General features: G+C 46.3%; 1 protein-coding gene across 6 annotated transcripts in view; it reads right to left on the bottom strand.

Annotated features, from left to right (window-relative positions):
* ppip5k1a (diphosphoinositol pentakisphosphate kinase 1a) overlaps nucleotides 1-15,183 on the bottom strand; it is a 149,821-nt gene that overhangs the window by 35,917 nt on the left and 98,721 nt on the right. For 5 of the 6 annotated variants that reach the window (XM_038784073.1, XM_038784074.1, XM_038784075.1 and 2 more), the window contains 2 exons: nucleotides 11,729-11,896; nucleotides 10,525-10,618 (listed from right to left, as the gene is read on the bottom strand). In XM_038784073.1, coding sequence (XP_038640001.1) covers nucleotides 10,525-10,618; nucleotides 11,729-11,896 — 262 coding nt within the window. Of the gene's footprint in view, nucleotides 1-1,990; nucleotides 2,466-10,524; nucleotides 10,619-11,728; nucleotides 11,897-15,183 lie in introns of those variants that run through there. The other variant, XM_038784077.1, reaches the window with a different exon arrangement.

The following is a 15,183-nucleotide window of genomic DNA, read 5'->3' as shown; positions in this document are numbered from 1 at the left end:
TCAACAGCTTTGGAAATTAAGGACAGCATGTGCCGCAGTGGTTAGCACTGGTACTGCGGCGCTGAGGACCCAGGTTCAAATCCCGGCCCTGGGTCACTGTCCGTGTGGAGTTTGCATATTCTCCCTGAATCTGCGTGGGTTTCGCCCCCACAACCCAAAGATGTGCAGGGTAGGTGGATTGGCCACGCTAAATTGCCCCTTAATTGTAAAAAAATAACTGGGTACTCTAAATTCATTTTTAAAAAGGCTTTGGAAATTAATAGAAAAAAATAAATAGAAATTAGAAAAGTCAATCATGAAAGCGACTGGATTGCAACAAAAACCAAACTGACGTCCGGCAGAGAAGGAAACTGCCATTCAACTCAGTCTAGGCAAAATGTGACACTAGATAATACCATAATAGTCAGGTTCCAACCATGTCACTGATACACAACTCCTTTTCTCCCCCATCCAGGACGCTAAATGCTCCTTGAAGGAGACACAGTGATCGACTAGCCCCTCTTCCAATTTGGTATACTGAATTGGCCACTGTCTTCAATACCAGGAGTTAGGCTAAACGCAGGATGGGTGACTGTTTTCCTGAGCTCCTCTGCTTGTTCCACAGCATGACCCTGAGAAACAGCACCCGATTTCTTTTTTTAAACAAAGTTAGAGTATCCAATTCCTTTGTGTCCAATTAAGGGGCAATTTAGCGTGGCCAATCCACCTACCCTGCACATCTTTGGGTTGTGGGGGTGAGACCCACGCCGACACGGGGAGAATGTGCAAACTCCACACAGACAGTGACCTGAGGCCGAACCTGGGTCCTCAGCACCGTGAGGCAGTAGTGCTAACCACTACGCCACCGTGTTGCACAGCATCTGGTTTCTTAATTAGACACCTTACAGCATTTCAGGCCCAACAGCGAGTTCAACAATTTCAGGACGTAATCGTTGCTCCCATTATTTTGGACAGTGGGTATCGGTAATGGCTCTGCTGCTGCTGCCATTCTCACTCCTTCCAGAGCTATCTTTGCTGCCTGCTTCTTCTGTTCCCATCGTCTTTAGTCCTGCATCATCCCTTTTGTCACTTAACCTCTCCAGCCTTCCAGTCTTATCACAGGCCTTTCATTTTGTTCTTTTCCCCTATTCTCCTTTCTCTATGCTTTCTTAAACATTGTTGAACCTCTAACTTCTTCCTGTTCTGACGGTGGGTCACCAACTCAAAACGTCAACACTATTTCTCTCTCCACAGATGCTGCCTAACCTGTTAAGTCCTTCCCAGCATTTTCTGCTCTTTATTTTTTTTTAAAACGCATTAACTAATTACAGAAGGAACCATAGAAGTCAAAATGACGGCTGGGAGAACTGCTAGGTGCATGTGTTTATGGGCACGGCGGCATGGTAGCACAGTGGTTAGCACTGTTGCTTCACAGCGCCAGGGTCCCGGGTTCCAATCCTGATTCTTTCGCCGTCAGTCTGGTCTCAATAAAATTTGAGACGGATTTGCAGGTATCAATTATTGTTTATTTTAACCAGCTAGCTGGGTGACTCACTCTATTGGGAGAGCAGGACACAACCAGTCTCCTGAATCTTCAACAGCCAGAGTACAGGACAAAGGGACAAAACATCTCATTTCATATACATTCAAGTTGCATCAAGTTTCATCTACATACGGCCAAATAAGGCAACGGTGCAAATGCAAAGCTCCCATAGGCTTTCCCCATATTCCTTAACCTGGCCTGAGGCCCCTTTTCCCAGTATCCCTTGCAACAAAGAAATGGTCCTCGTGGCTGCCCATCCCCCTCTTCCTTCCTTGAATCCCAGTTGATGTTTAAAAGTCCACTAACCTAACTCCTTATTCTACTGCAGTAAAATTTTACTCCTAACTTGGCCTAACTACCCATTATGCCTTTCTGTTCATTTCCTCACTCCCACAAGCCCCGAAAGACGTGCTGTTAGGTGAATTGGACATTCTGAATTCTCCCTCTGTGTACCCGAACAGGCGCCGGAATGTGGCGACTAGGGGCTTTGCACAGTAACTTCATTGCAGTGTTAATGTGAGCCTACTTGTGACACTAACAGAGGTTATCAAAGCAATTTGAATTAAATATCTTAGTAGGTATTTGTGATCACTTAAAAAATTTTTTTAATTGCTTGTTCCAGAGGTCCAATCAATGCTTGAGTGGGACAAATATGTTGAAAGTTGCACTAAATGAAAGTGTACTCGGCCAGTCACATGTTGGATGCTTTGCAAGTCTCACTTGCAATACCTTGCCATTCTAACCATGGAAACCGTGGCCTTTTTTTAAAAAGAATGTAACTTACCTCATCTTCCCAGGCTCTGGTCCCTCTGCCAAGAGCCTGTTTTTCATTTGCAGGGATGGACAAGTGAATTTCAGCAAGGTCTCAAAATTCACCATTCAGGCCCACATCAGAAGTACAACCATTTGCAGGAAGTACCAGAGAAAGTGTTACACTGTGGGACTGCACTCCAGAACAGAATAAAAAGAGGGGTAAGAGAAAAAAAAAAACAGACGACACACTAGCCACTGAATCTTTAAATTACAATTCTATTCGTTCAGGATAAAACACAGTAAATTACAGTGGATTATACCCTCCCCCCCCCACCAAAAAGACCTACAAAAGCTATACCAGACAGCTGTATAATCCCAAAATCAAAATTGATTTTACTTTGAATTGCTCTGGCTCTTTTCATATTGGTTAAGGGCTCCATATTAAAGTAAATCCCTAAACCAATGGTGCAATTTTAAAACAGGAGGTTCAAAAGTTCAACTTCCCAGATCTTCAATTCAAATATCATCAACATTTTGCATCGGAATGAGCCAACGCACTGTATGATACCACTGAACACGCACAAAGACTCCAGTTGGAATAGGTGGTTAACTGTTCAGTGGTCGGTGCGCCCACTGCCTCCAAGGTTTCTCCAGCAAGCTCAAAGTCAGTAACTGGCAAGCTGAGGGGACCAGGGAAACTCACAGTGTGTGTGGCAGGATGATTCGACACGTCACATAATGCCGAAAGTGAACACAGATGTAACAGTCCACTGTTACAACCAACATATTAAAATATGATGCTCAATACATTAAAAATATTAAATTGTTTTGATATGAACTGCCCCAGATAGATCAGCTTGGGGGAAAAAGCAAACAGGTTCTTGGGTAAATTACCAACGTAAACCAGAGCTGACTGGTGGCAGAGGTTGGAGCTGCTAAACAGGCTTCAGGGCCCTGAGTTACAAAGGAGGTAAAGGCAACAAAGTGATCCTGCTCCTGAATGCTACACAGTGACTCTTGCCAGAGGGCGGACATTGAATGGGATCAGTGAGATTGGGCTTGGCAATGATGCCCTTCACAGTCGAACGGCTATTGACACTCACGGACTGGACTTGTACGGCCACCAAAATGGAGAGCAGTTGATGTCTGCAGAGAGAGAACCTGCTCATCCTTGGCCATGCCAAGCTGGTGAAATGCGGTCCCTTGTTTTTGTAACCTGGATATTTGGCGAAGTCACTGAGTGGCATTGTTGCTCTGTCTGATTCAGTGTTACTGCCGGCAGTGCTTTCACCAACAGAGCCAGGGAGGGCGTGCAATCGTCTGACCATTGATTGCTGTTGCATGAATCAGGCCAAAAAGGACTAGGATCTATTCCCACTGAAGGAAATGGATTTATCCAGAAATTCTGAAGAACAAAGAGCCTAAAGAGTACTCCACAGTACATTTCTTCTATTCTGCCATTCACCATTTAGTTTAAAATCCCTGAAGGACGCAATAGCACTGCCAAAGTTTAAGCAAGGCTCCACATTCCTCTATGGCAGCTGTGTGACTGGGGATAGGTTTGGTAGTGTTCTGTATTTTGTTTTCACAAGGTTTTGTTGTAATAGTGAAAAAAATAGACCCTCAATTGGAAGATAAATTGGATTGGAAAAAAGTAACAAAGTACAGTTAACAAAACTGATATGCTCATGTTTATTTCCCCTGTGTAAAGTGGGAGAAAGGTATAAATGTTGAGAGTGGACTCAGCTCAGGGACAGCTCTCTGCACTTTATCTATTTGGACAGACTGGAGTTGATTTTCATTACTGGCAGTTGTTGGATAGGGTTGGTGCGGTAATCGGCTGCACAAGGTTCATTTGCATTCAGTTGGTCAACTGCACTGTGAATTCCAATTGCTGATAGCTCCGGACTTTGGGGGGGGGGGGGGGGGGCAGGTTGGGTCGATTAGTATGAAGAGGGAGGGGAGGGTGACGGTCAACATTGTCCAGTACGTGGGGGAGGATTAAGCAGCAAGGCACACGTAATGGCCATCCTGATGGCCAAAAGGGGCCATACAGTTATTGGTTATCACTTCTACAGCTGCTACAAGGGACTCCTTTAAGGTATCAGGCAGCTGGCCATTTTCTATTCTGTGCAGTAGGGCCCAGCATTCAGTGGGCCCAGCACGGCACCAATTGAGGCTGTAACGTCTTTGGATACCCAGCAGAACTCAATCTAACCTTTTCAGCTTTTCCATTCCCTGCCTGAAAATCTAGGACCCAAGCCCTCAGTGACCTAGTCTCGCCACACCTCGATAACCTTCGCCAGTCCTACAACCGTCTGAACACACTCTGTTTCTCCAGTTCTGCTCTCTTGTACAGTCTCTAATCTGTGCTTAACCACTGGCAACTGTGCCTTCAGGCATCTGTTCCTAAGCTCTCCCATCCTAAATGTGTCTCTCCACCCTTCTTTTATCTTGGCCAGCAACACTAGAACAGAGGATCTGGATATTACTATATTGCTACTTGTGCACCTTGCAATGTGTAAATTGACAGCCCGGTTTCCTACATTACACTAACCACACTTCAAAAGTACTGTACTGGCTTTAAAATGCTTTGGGATAGGCCAAAGACATGAAACATGCTATATAATTGTAAGTTTTTTCTTTCCTTTAAGAAAAGGAACCTATCTAACAAACTTATCTCTTGGAGCATACTTTTTGTCACCAGTCCTAGTATCTCCTTCTGTGGCTCAGGGTTCATCTTCGTTGGCAGCTCGTACATTGTGGAGGGGGGTGGTCCACAGATGGACTTTGGGGGCAACTCACTTAAGGAAGTACCCCCTTTCCCCACTGCGAGGTCCACCACGTCAGGGCCACCCTGGGAAATACATGTAGTAAATCCCACCCACGCTATTCCCAGCCCAGAGGGCCGGAGACTCACCCGGACCCGGAGAATATGGGGCTCGTTCCGCTAGCTGGGTCATTAAGATTCATTTGCAACCTCGATCTCGATCCCGCCGACAGCGGGGAGCCGAAACATCGCAAACGGATCAACGCCTGGCACCCATCCCAATTCTTCCCTGATGCCCGATTCTCCGCCACATCGGGAACGCAGCTGCCCGCAGTGGGCCACAGAGAATTACACCCACTGTTTCCACTCTGCTCCAACAGTGAATACTAGCCCCAATCATAAAGCAGCAGTCCCTCACTGTACTATTGTGACATTGTCCCAATTCCCACACCAGCCAACCGAGTGAACTAGCCTCTTTCGTAAAACATTGCAGCCAACATTTTCGTCTCCCACCTTGCCAATAGAAATCTATGTGTCAAAATTCATTTACAGCCAACATAAACATTTACTCTTGGCTCTGAACACACAATGGGGCTTTAACATGGGTGAACACAGAGCATTGGGGGAGGGGGTGGCGTTAAGAAAAAGGGAAAGATTCTGATTGCATCAGGAAGTCAGCTCTGACCCACCACCTTCAGAGTTTTTTTTTATTTGTTCATTCGTGAGATGTGGGTAGCACTGGCAAGGTCAGCATTCATGGCCCATCCTGAGCTTCCTTCAACAAAGTGGCGGTGAGCCTCTTCAGTCTATGTGGTGTAGGTACATCCACAGTGCTGCTAGGAAGGGAGTTCCAAGGTTTTGACCCAGCGACAGTGAAGGGCCTCTTTTAACGGAGGCAGGAAAAGTGGGAAGCCAACGCCACTCCCATGAGCATTTTAATTATGGTATTGAGGCTGGTGGCCTCTGGCTTCACCTTCTTTGAAGGTTTTACTGTGGGCAGTATGGTGGCACAGTGGTTAGCACTTCTGCCTCAGTGCCAGGGACCCGGGTTAAATTCCAACCTTGGTGTCTGTGTGAAGTTTGCACCTTCTCCCCGTGTCTGCGTGGGTTTCTTCCCGTTGCTCAGGTTTGCTCCCACAATCCAAAGATGTGCAGGTTAGGTGGATTGGTCATGATAAATTGCCCCTTAGTGTCCAATGGTTAGGTGGAGTTATGGGGTTACAGGGTTAGGGTGGGGGAATGGGCCTAGGTAGGGTGCTCTTATGAAGGGTGGGTGTAGACCCAATGGGCCAAATGTCCTCCTTCCGCACTGTAGGAAATCTATGATTTCCAGGCCTTGGGAAGCCTGGTACCTGAAGCAAGGTGAGAATAGCAATAGGGAGGAGTTAAGAGCCTTTACAGCGTCACTTGTAGACCAGGAGAAGCAGGGGAGCTTCAAAGGGCTCTTGAGTTCCTTTCCCATCAAAGATGCCTGGGGCCAGCATTCGGACCACCAATGGGGTCTGGAATGAAACCTTCCTAGTCCTGCGGCCAGCTCTGGTCTGCTCCTAGCCCATCTTTCAGAAGTGGAAAGTTAGTGCTTGGTCCCTACCCTATATGGACCTCGACTTTCCTTCATATTCAATTAATGAAGCAATACCATTACTGCACACATTATAACCACTTTATAAGGATTATTAACTACCAACAGGTGCCTAGAATAACAGGATTTTACAGCACAGCCATTCGGCCCATCAATACTGAATGAGCTTATTTTTTTGAAGTCAGAAATAGGAAAGGAGCAGTCACCTTGTTGGGAGTTTTCTATAGGCCCCCCAATAGCAGCAGAGATGTGGAGGAACAGATTGGGAAACAGATTTTGGAAAGGTGCAGAAGTCACAGGGTAGTAGTCATGGGTGACTTCAACTTCCCAAACATTGAGTGGAAACTCTTTAGATCAAATAGTTTGGATGGGGTAGTGTTTGTGCAGTGTGTCCAGGAAGCTTTTCTAACACAGTATGTAGATTGTCCGACCAGAGGGGAGGCCATATTGGATTCAGTACTTGGTAATGAACCAGGGCAGGTGTTAGATTTGTTAGTGGGGGAGCATTTTGGAGGTAGTGACCACAATTCTGTGACTTTCACTTTAGTTATGGAGAGGGATAGGTGCGTGCAACAGGGCAAGGTTTATAATTGGGGGAAGGGTAAATACAATGCTGTCAGACAAGAATTGAAGTGCAGAAGTTGGGAACATAGGCTGTCAGGGAAGGACACAAGTGAAATGTGGAACTTGTTCAAGGAACAGGTACTGCGTGTCTTTGATATGTATGTCCCTGTCAAGCAGGGAAGAGATGGTCGAGTGAGGGAACCATGGTTGACAAGAGGTTGAATGTCTTGTTAAGAGGAAGAAGGAGACTTATGTAAGGCTGAGGAAACAAGGTTCAGACAGGGCGCTGGAGGGATACAAGATAGCCAGGAGGGAACTGAAGAAAGGGATTAGGAGAGCTAAGAGAGGGCATGAAAAATCTTTGGTGGGTAGGATCAAGGAAAACCCCAAGGCCTTTTACACATATGTGAGAAATATGAGAATGACTAGAGCGAGGGTAGGTCCGATTAAGGACAGTAGCGGGAGATTGTGTATTGAGTCTGAAGAGATAGGAGAGGTCTTGAACAAGTATTTTTCTTCAGTATTTACAAACGAGAGGGGCCATATTGTTGGAGAGGACAGCGTGAAGCAGACTGATAAGCTTGAGGAGATACTTGTCAGGAAGAAAGATGTGTTGCGCGTTTTGAAAAACTTGAGGATAGACAAGTCCCCCGGGCCTGACGGGATATATCCAAGGATTCTATGGGAAGCAAGAAATGAAATTGCAGAGCCGTTGGCAATGATCTTTTCGTCCTCGCTGTCAACAGGGGTGGTACCAGAGGATTGGAGAGTGGCGAATGTCGTGCCCCTGTTCAAAAAAGGGAATAGGGATAACCCTGGGAATTACAGGCCAGTTAGTCTTACTTCGGTGGTAGGCAAAGTAATGGAAAGGGTACTGAGGGATAGGATTTCTGAGCATCTGGAAAGGCATTGCTTGATTAGGGATAGTCAGCACGGATTTGTGAGGGGTAGGTCTTGCCTTACAAGTCTTATTGACTTCTTTGAGGAGGTGACCAAGCATGTGGATGAAGGTAAAGCAGTGGATGTAGTGTACATGGATTTTAGTAAGGCATTTGATAAGGTTCCCCATGGTAGGCTTATGCAGAAAGTAAGGAGGCATGAGATAGTGGGAAATTTGGCCAGTTGGATAAAAAAAACTGGCTAACCGATAGAAGACAGAGAGTGGTGGTGGATGGCAAATATTCAGCCTGGAGCCCAGTTATCAGTGGCATACCGCAGGGATCAGTTCTGGGTCCTCTGCTGTTTGTGATTTTCATTAACGACTTGGATGAGGGAGTTGAAGGGTGGGTCAGTAAATTTGCAGATGATACGAAGATTGGTGGAGTTGTGGATAGTGAGGAGGGCTGTTGTCGGCTTCAAAGAGACATAGATAGAATGCAGAGCTGGGCTGAGAAGTGGCAGATGGAGTTTAACCCTGACAAGTGTGAGGTTGTCCATTTTGGAAGGACAAATATGAATGCGGAATACAGGGTTAACGGTAGGGTTCTTGGCAATGTGGAGGAGCAGAGAGATCTTGGGGTCTATGTTCATAGATCTTTGAAAGTTGCCACTCAAGTGGATAGAGCTGTGAAGAAGGCCTATGGTGTGCTAGCGTTCATTAGCAGAGGGATTGGATTTAAGAGCCGTGAGGTGATGATGCAGCTGTACAAAACCTTGATCAGGCCACATTTGGAGTACTGTGTGCAGTTCTGGTCACCTCATTTTAGGAAGAATGTGGAAGCTTTGGAAAAGGTGCAAAGGAGATTTACCAGGATGTTGCCTGGAATGGAGAGTAGGTCATACGAGGAAAGGTTGAGGGTGCTAGGCCTTTTCTCATTAGAACGGAGAGGGATGAGGGGCGACTTGATAGAGGTTTATAAGATGATTAGGGGAATAGATAGAGTAGACAGTCAGAGACTTTTTTCCCGGGTGGAACACACCATTACAAGGGGACATAAATTTAAGATAAATGGTGGAAGATATAGAGGGGATGTCAGAGGTAGGGTCTTTACCCAGAGAGTAGTGGGGGCATGGAATGCACTGCCTGTGGAAGTAGTTGAGTCGGAAAAGTTAGGGACCTTCAAGCGGCTATTGGATAGGTACATGGATTAGGGTAGAATAATGGAGTGTAGGTTAACTTCTTAAGGGCAGCATGGTAGCATTGTGGATAGCACAATTGCTTCACAGCTCCAGGGTCCCAAGTTCGATTTCGACTTGGGTCGCTGTCTGTGTGGAGTCTGCACATCCTCCCCGTGACTGCGTGGGTTTCCTCCGGGTACTCCGGTTTCCTCCCACAGTCCAAAGATGTGCAGGTTTGGGTGGATTGGCCATGAAAAATTGTCCAAAATTCTATGATTAACCGAGGACAAAAGTTCGGCGCAACATCGTGGGCCGAAGGGCCTGTTCTGTGCTGTATTTCTCTATCTCTATCACTTTGCCCCTTCTCCTTTACCATTCACAGTTTTTCTTTTTGCAAATATTTAATTGTTTCTACTTAAAGCTCCTCTGTCCACCACTGTTACTGCCAGGTCATTCCAATCATTAAAATATCTTTCCTAACCACATCTTTTGTCCTATTTGTGATCTTTGTCTCGTTACTAACTCAAAACCAGCAGTCACAGCTTCTCTCTATCTTAACAAAATCCCACTTCTACTGAGCCTCCTTCTAAACTTCATGTTCTCGTGAAAAGTCACAGCTTTTTATAGTCTTGTCTAAGTAACACCTCAGTAAATCTCTTCTGTACTCTTGGCATTCCTGCAGTGGACACAATATTCGAAAACTATAGCCCGGTCAACAAGTGCATTACATTCCCCGTTTGCTTTTGTGCCCCATGTCCCTGTCCACGTGTCCCCTGCCTCCCACTCACCCCAAAAAAACAATTTTAGCAACTTGTCCTCAAACTTTGAAAGATTAAAGACAACTCTGCTTTCAAAGTTCAGTAGGGAGATATTTTGTTCATGCGATGGTGCTTCCTATCGTTGAAGAACACTGCGTAGGGAGCTACCAGTGATGCTGCCAGCCCCAGTGAGTCACTAAGCCTATGCAGCACTTGCAAACAAATTGCACCCCCACCCCAAGGGTTTGCCTGAATCTATGCCCTGCCCCAGCTGAACTTTGGAAATCAGTCAACAGCTCCCAGCAATCCTAAAGAGAGCCAATGCTTGATGAATAAAGTCACCTCTAAAATGTTGTTAAAATCCAAAAGTAAGTCCTTTAAAAGGTTTTGCATGCTAGGTTGGTGCTCGTGAGCAGGTCTGCAAGTTCACAAAGTCACTATTTACGGTGGCGTGCATATAGTGAGGCTGCACCGCGATTGCATTGTAAACAGGTTTCCGAATGTCAAAATCTCTTACCCAGACCGCTCTGTTTCACATCGGACAGCTGTCTGGAATATGGAGGAGCCAGCAGCCGGTATCCACCGCACTTGGAGGAATTCTCCGACAGCACCTTCCAACAAGAGATATTTTGCATGAAAAGGAAGCCCAGTCAAGTTGAGGATTTCAGTAACTGTCGACGAAACCCACTGGTTTGGGGAAGATCTGCACTCTCAACCAGCCACTCTGCTGATGCAGAGTAACACTCTCGTCGCAACCATGGGGAAACCTTCCCTTCAAAAAGAGGAACAAAAATGTAACCCCAGGAGCTTATACACCGGGGGAGGGGAGTGTACAGCCGGTCAAAAAGCAAACTGGTCTCAGTCGACAGCAGCTCATAGTAAAAATAATCCAATTTGCGGAGATCATTGTGGATTCAGAAAAATGTGGTGCCTATTAATCCGCATTCGAAGCAAGCTTCCTTTGTTTGCAATCTTAAGTTGGGGCACAGAACACACTTTGTCTGAAACACTTGACAGTAGGGACTCGGCACTGCGCAGGTTAATTCAGAGAGGGGTGCCAACTTCCACCATCACATGGATCTGAACTATGGAGAGCAGTAAACATAATACTACTCAGGCTAGAAATAAATGACCATTTTAACCAGTTAATTTCTATATCCACTGGTCTCGCAGTCAAGGTTTAACCCGAGATAATGCTTGGGAGGTTAAAATTTTATCCTGCATGTAAGGTGCATCTCTAACAAAGATATCTTTTATAGACCAGGGATAGATTCTGCACTGGCAGGTACAAGTGGGTTCTGGAGACAATTAGCTAGCACGGTAGCACACTGGTTAGCACTGTTGCTTTACAGCGCCAGGGTCCCAGGTTCGATTCCCGGCTTGGGTCGCTGTTTGTGTGGAGTCTGCACCTTCTCCCCATGTCTGTGTGGGTTTCCTCCGGGTGCTCCAGTTTCCTCCCATAAGTCCCGAAAGACGTGCTTGTTAGGTGAATTGGATGTTCTGAATTCTCCCTCCGTGTACCCGAACAGGCGCCAGAGTGTAGCGACTATGGAATTTTCATAGTAACTTAATTGCAGTGTTAATGTCAGTCTACTTGTGACAGTAAAGATTATTATTTGAAAAATTATTAGGCACGTGGAGAACCTGGAATAGCGGCGATTTCTCTCCCTAGAGGAGAGAAGTAATTCCAGACGGGCACGATGTGCTTCACCATCATTTACCTCCATTGAGCCCATCTTCCTTGTCTTGGTCAGGGCAGACTTCTTATGAATCTGGAAGGGCTCTGCTAGCTGGGGCAAGGCTGGAGGAAATCCATCCACATCATCGCTTCCCCGATTCTCCGAAAGATCCTCCATGCTTCCCTGATCAGTTTTGGAGCCGCCTTCATTCTAGGGAAGAAAGAAACAGCATTATGGCAATCTCTTGGGCGGCACGCTGGCACAGTGGTTAGCACTGCTGCCTCACAACGCCAGGGACCCGGGTTTAATTCCTGTCCTGGGTGACTGTGTGTGTGTGCGTGGAGTCTGCACGTTCTCCCAGTCAGTGTCTGCGTGGGCCTCACCCCCACTACTCAAAGATGTGCAGGTTAGGTGGATTGGCCACGCTGAATTGTCCCCTTAATTGGAAAAAAGAGAATTGGATACTCTAAATTTAAAAAAAATTAGCTTTTCTCCTTCTCATCTTTGGAAGACTGCAGATTAACACTGCTCTGAATTGGGCTTTCTCAGCCAAACAGATACATTTAACAGTAAACAATACTGTAGCAGTAATGGCATTTGTTTCGTAGTCAAGGCTGTAGAATTCTGTGTAGTAGAAAATAATAGCTTTCAACAGTTGTGCTCAACTATGGCATCAGTGATAATCTTATACTTAGCTGTCCTTGTTTTTACTCGCCTTAATTGGAAGCCAGCCGCCTTATTATGTCCCTCCAAAGGCTACAGACAGACTCAGTGATTTCAAAAAGGAAAAGAAAGAGAAATATCTTCCATAAAAGTGAGTGGGAGCTAACAAATATAATAAAGCTCTGTTACTATCTATTATAAACATATTTGAACAAATCTCTCAGTTTAAGCCTAATGGGTTGATTCTGCCCTGGGGCAAACGTCCAACAATAATGATATCAGCCAGACGAAGTCTTCTCTGAACCAAGCTGTTTTTAACTCCTTGTGCACTACAGTCAGATTTGCAGATGGCACTAACATAGGTGGGATAGTAAGTTGCAATGAGGAAATATGTGACTGGATTCTCTGCACCCCGACGCCAGAATCGCGGCCGGCGCAAGGTTGGGGGGGGGGGGATCCATTTTCCTGCAAGAAATCGAAATCAGCGGCAGTTCCCCGATTCTGCGGGCCCCGAAACGTGGCGTCACCAGAGAGTACGCCGCGCCGCCTGGGGCTTATTGCCAGAGGCTCGCTCCCCCACCCTCTGCCCCTGACCGGCCGAAGTTCCTACGGTGTGGATCTAACTGGTCCAGCTGGTTGGGAGACTCACGTGGCGGCTGCGGACTCAGTCCGTGGCCGTCCTGGTCGGGGGCGGGGGGTCTTATCGGCGGCCAGTAAATGCTTGTGCGAGGGTTGAGGGTCGGGCACGCGGCCGATCGGGGGGGGGGTCTCTTTTTTTGGGTGCAGCTCCACGGTCCGAGTCCGCTATGGAGCCACTGCGCGGTCGCTGGAAGCCGCCACCGTGTTCACGCACGGCCTCCGACCCAGAGGTGCGGGGGCCTGTATCTGCAGCAAAAGCCGCAAGATCTACTCCGGGTTTCTGTTAGCCCCCTGCAGGGCTAGAAATACGTGTCCCTTTGATGCCAGTTTTTCTGGCATAAAACTCTACCGTTTTGACGTCGGCGTGGGGACATAGTCCCACTAATGGAGAATCCCGCCCAAGTAATTTACAAATGGATGTAGATAGGTTAGGGAGTGGGCCAAAATTTGGCAGATGGGTGTTTATCGTGGACAAGTGTAAGGTTATCAATTTCAGTCAGAAAAATGGAAAGGCAACTTATTATCTAAATGGAGAGAAATTTCAAGAGTGTTTCAGTGCAGAGGGATCTGGGTGTTCTTGTGTATGAATTGCAGAAAACTAGCCTGCAGGTACAGCGGGTAATAAGGAGGGCACATGGAATTTTGGTCTTTGTAGCTGAAGGGATAGAGTATAAAAGTAGGAAGTGTTGCTGTGACTGTTCAAGGCATTGGTGAGACCGCATCTGGTGCATTTTGCACAGTTTTGGTCCCCTTATTTGGGGAGAGACGTAGTTGCATGAGAAGCAGTTCAGAGGAGGTTCACTGGATTGATGCCAGAGATGAGGGGTTTGAATTATAAAGGGTGATTGAGCAATTTAGGCCTATGCTCCCTGAGTTTGGAAGATGGAGAGATGTATTGAGGTATAGAAGATGGTAAAAGGTATTGACAAAGTAGACTTAGAGTGGATGTTGCCTCCTGTGGGGCAATCTAGAACGAGAGGCCATGGTTTTAGGATAAGGGGTAGCAGATTTAAACGGAGATGAGGAGAAATGACTTCTCCCAAAGGGTTGTGAATCTGTGGAATTCACTACCCCAGAGTGCGATGAATGCCGGGATATTAAGTAAATTTGAGGAGTTGGACAGATTTTTAATTAGTGATGGGTTGAAGGGTTATGGAGAACGGGCAGGAAAGTGGAGTTGAGGCCGAGAGGAGATCAGCCATGACTGTATTGAGTGTTGGAGCGGGCTCGAGAGGCTGAATTGCCTAAAGCTGCTCCTAGTTATTATGTTCTTGACAGAATTAAAGCACATCCCAAGCCAAATCTCAAGACAAAATTGCTTCATCACCATTTGCAGAACTTGAAAAAGTTCAAGAAAGACAAACTTGCATTTCTCCAGCACCTTGCAGGACCTCAAGAGGTTCCCAAGTGCTTTACAGCCAATTAAATATTTTTGAAGTATAGCCCCTGTTGTAATGTGTTAGCCAATTTTCACAGAGCGAGTTCTCACAAAGGATTGGTAATTGTTTTATTGGTGTTGGTCGAAGTTGGACAGGACACCGGGAGAACTCTCCTGCTCCTCTTTAAGTGCCATATGATCATTTATGTCCACCTGAAAGATAGTCGGAGCTTCGGTTTAATGGCTATGAGCACCGGTTTAACATCTCAATCAAAAGGCGACATCAGCAACAATGCAGCACTCCCTCAGCACAGCACTGAAGCCTCAGTGTGGATTATTGTGCTCAAGTCTCTCGAGTGGGACAGGAACTCACAACTTTATGACTCTCAGAATCAGAGAATCATTACGGTGCATCCTGTCTGTACCAGCTCTCCATTTGAGCATTATGACCTCATGCCATTCCTCTGTACTCCTGCACATTGTTTCTATTCAAATAATCAACTAATGCCCTCTTCAATACCTCGATTGACCCTGCTTCCACCACACTTCCTGGCAATGCATTCCAGACCTGAAGCAAAAGTTTTTTCTCACATCACATTTGCTTCTTTTGCGAAACACTTTTAATCTGTGCCTTCTCGTTCTCGACCCTTTCACGAAGGGGGAGCACTTTTTCCCTGTCTACTCTGTCCAGCCCTCTCATGATTTTGAACATCTCTATCAAACCTCCTCTTAGCCTCCTTCACCCCAGTAAGAAGTCTTGCAACACCAGGTTAATGTCCAACAGGTTTATTTGGAGTCACTCGTTGTCGGAGCGCAG

The sequence above is a fragment of the Scyliorhinus canicula genome, chromosome 24 (assembly GCF_902713615.1).
Source record: "Scyliorhinus canicula chromosome 24, sScyCan1.1, whole genome shotgun sequence".
Lineage (NCBI taxonomy): Eukaryota > Metazoa > Chordata > Chondrichthyes > Carcharhiniformes > Scyliorhinidae > Scyliorhinus > Scyliorhinus canicula.
The sequence above is the reverse complement of the archived record's forward strand: the minus strand, read 5'-3'. Positions and strand labels throughout refer to the sequence as shown.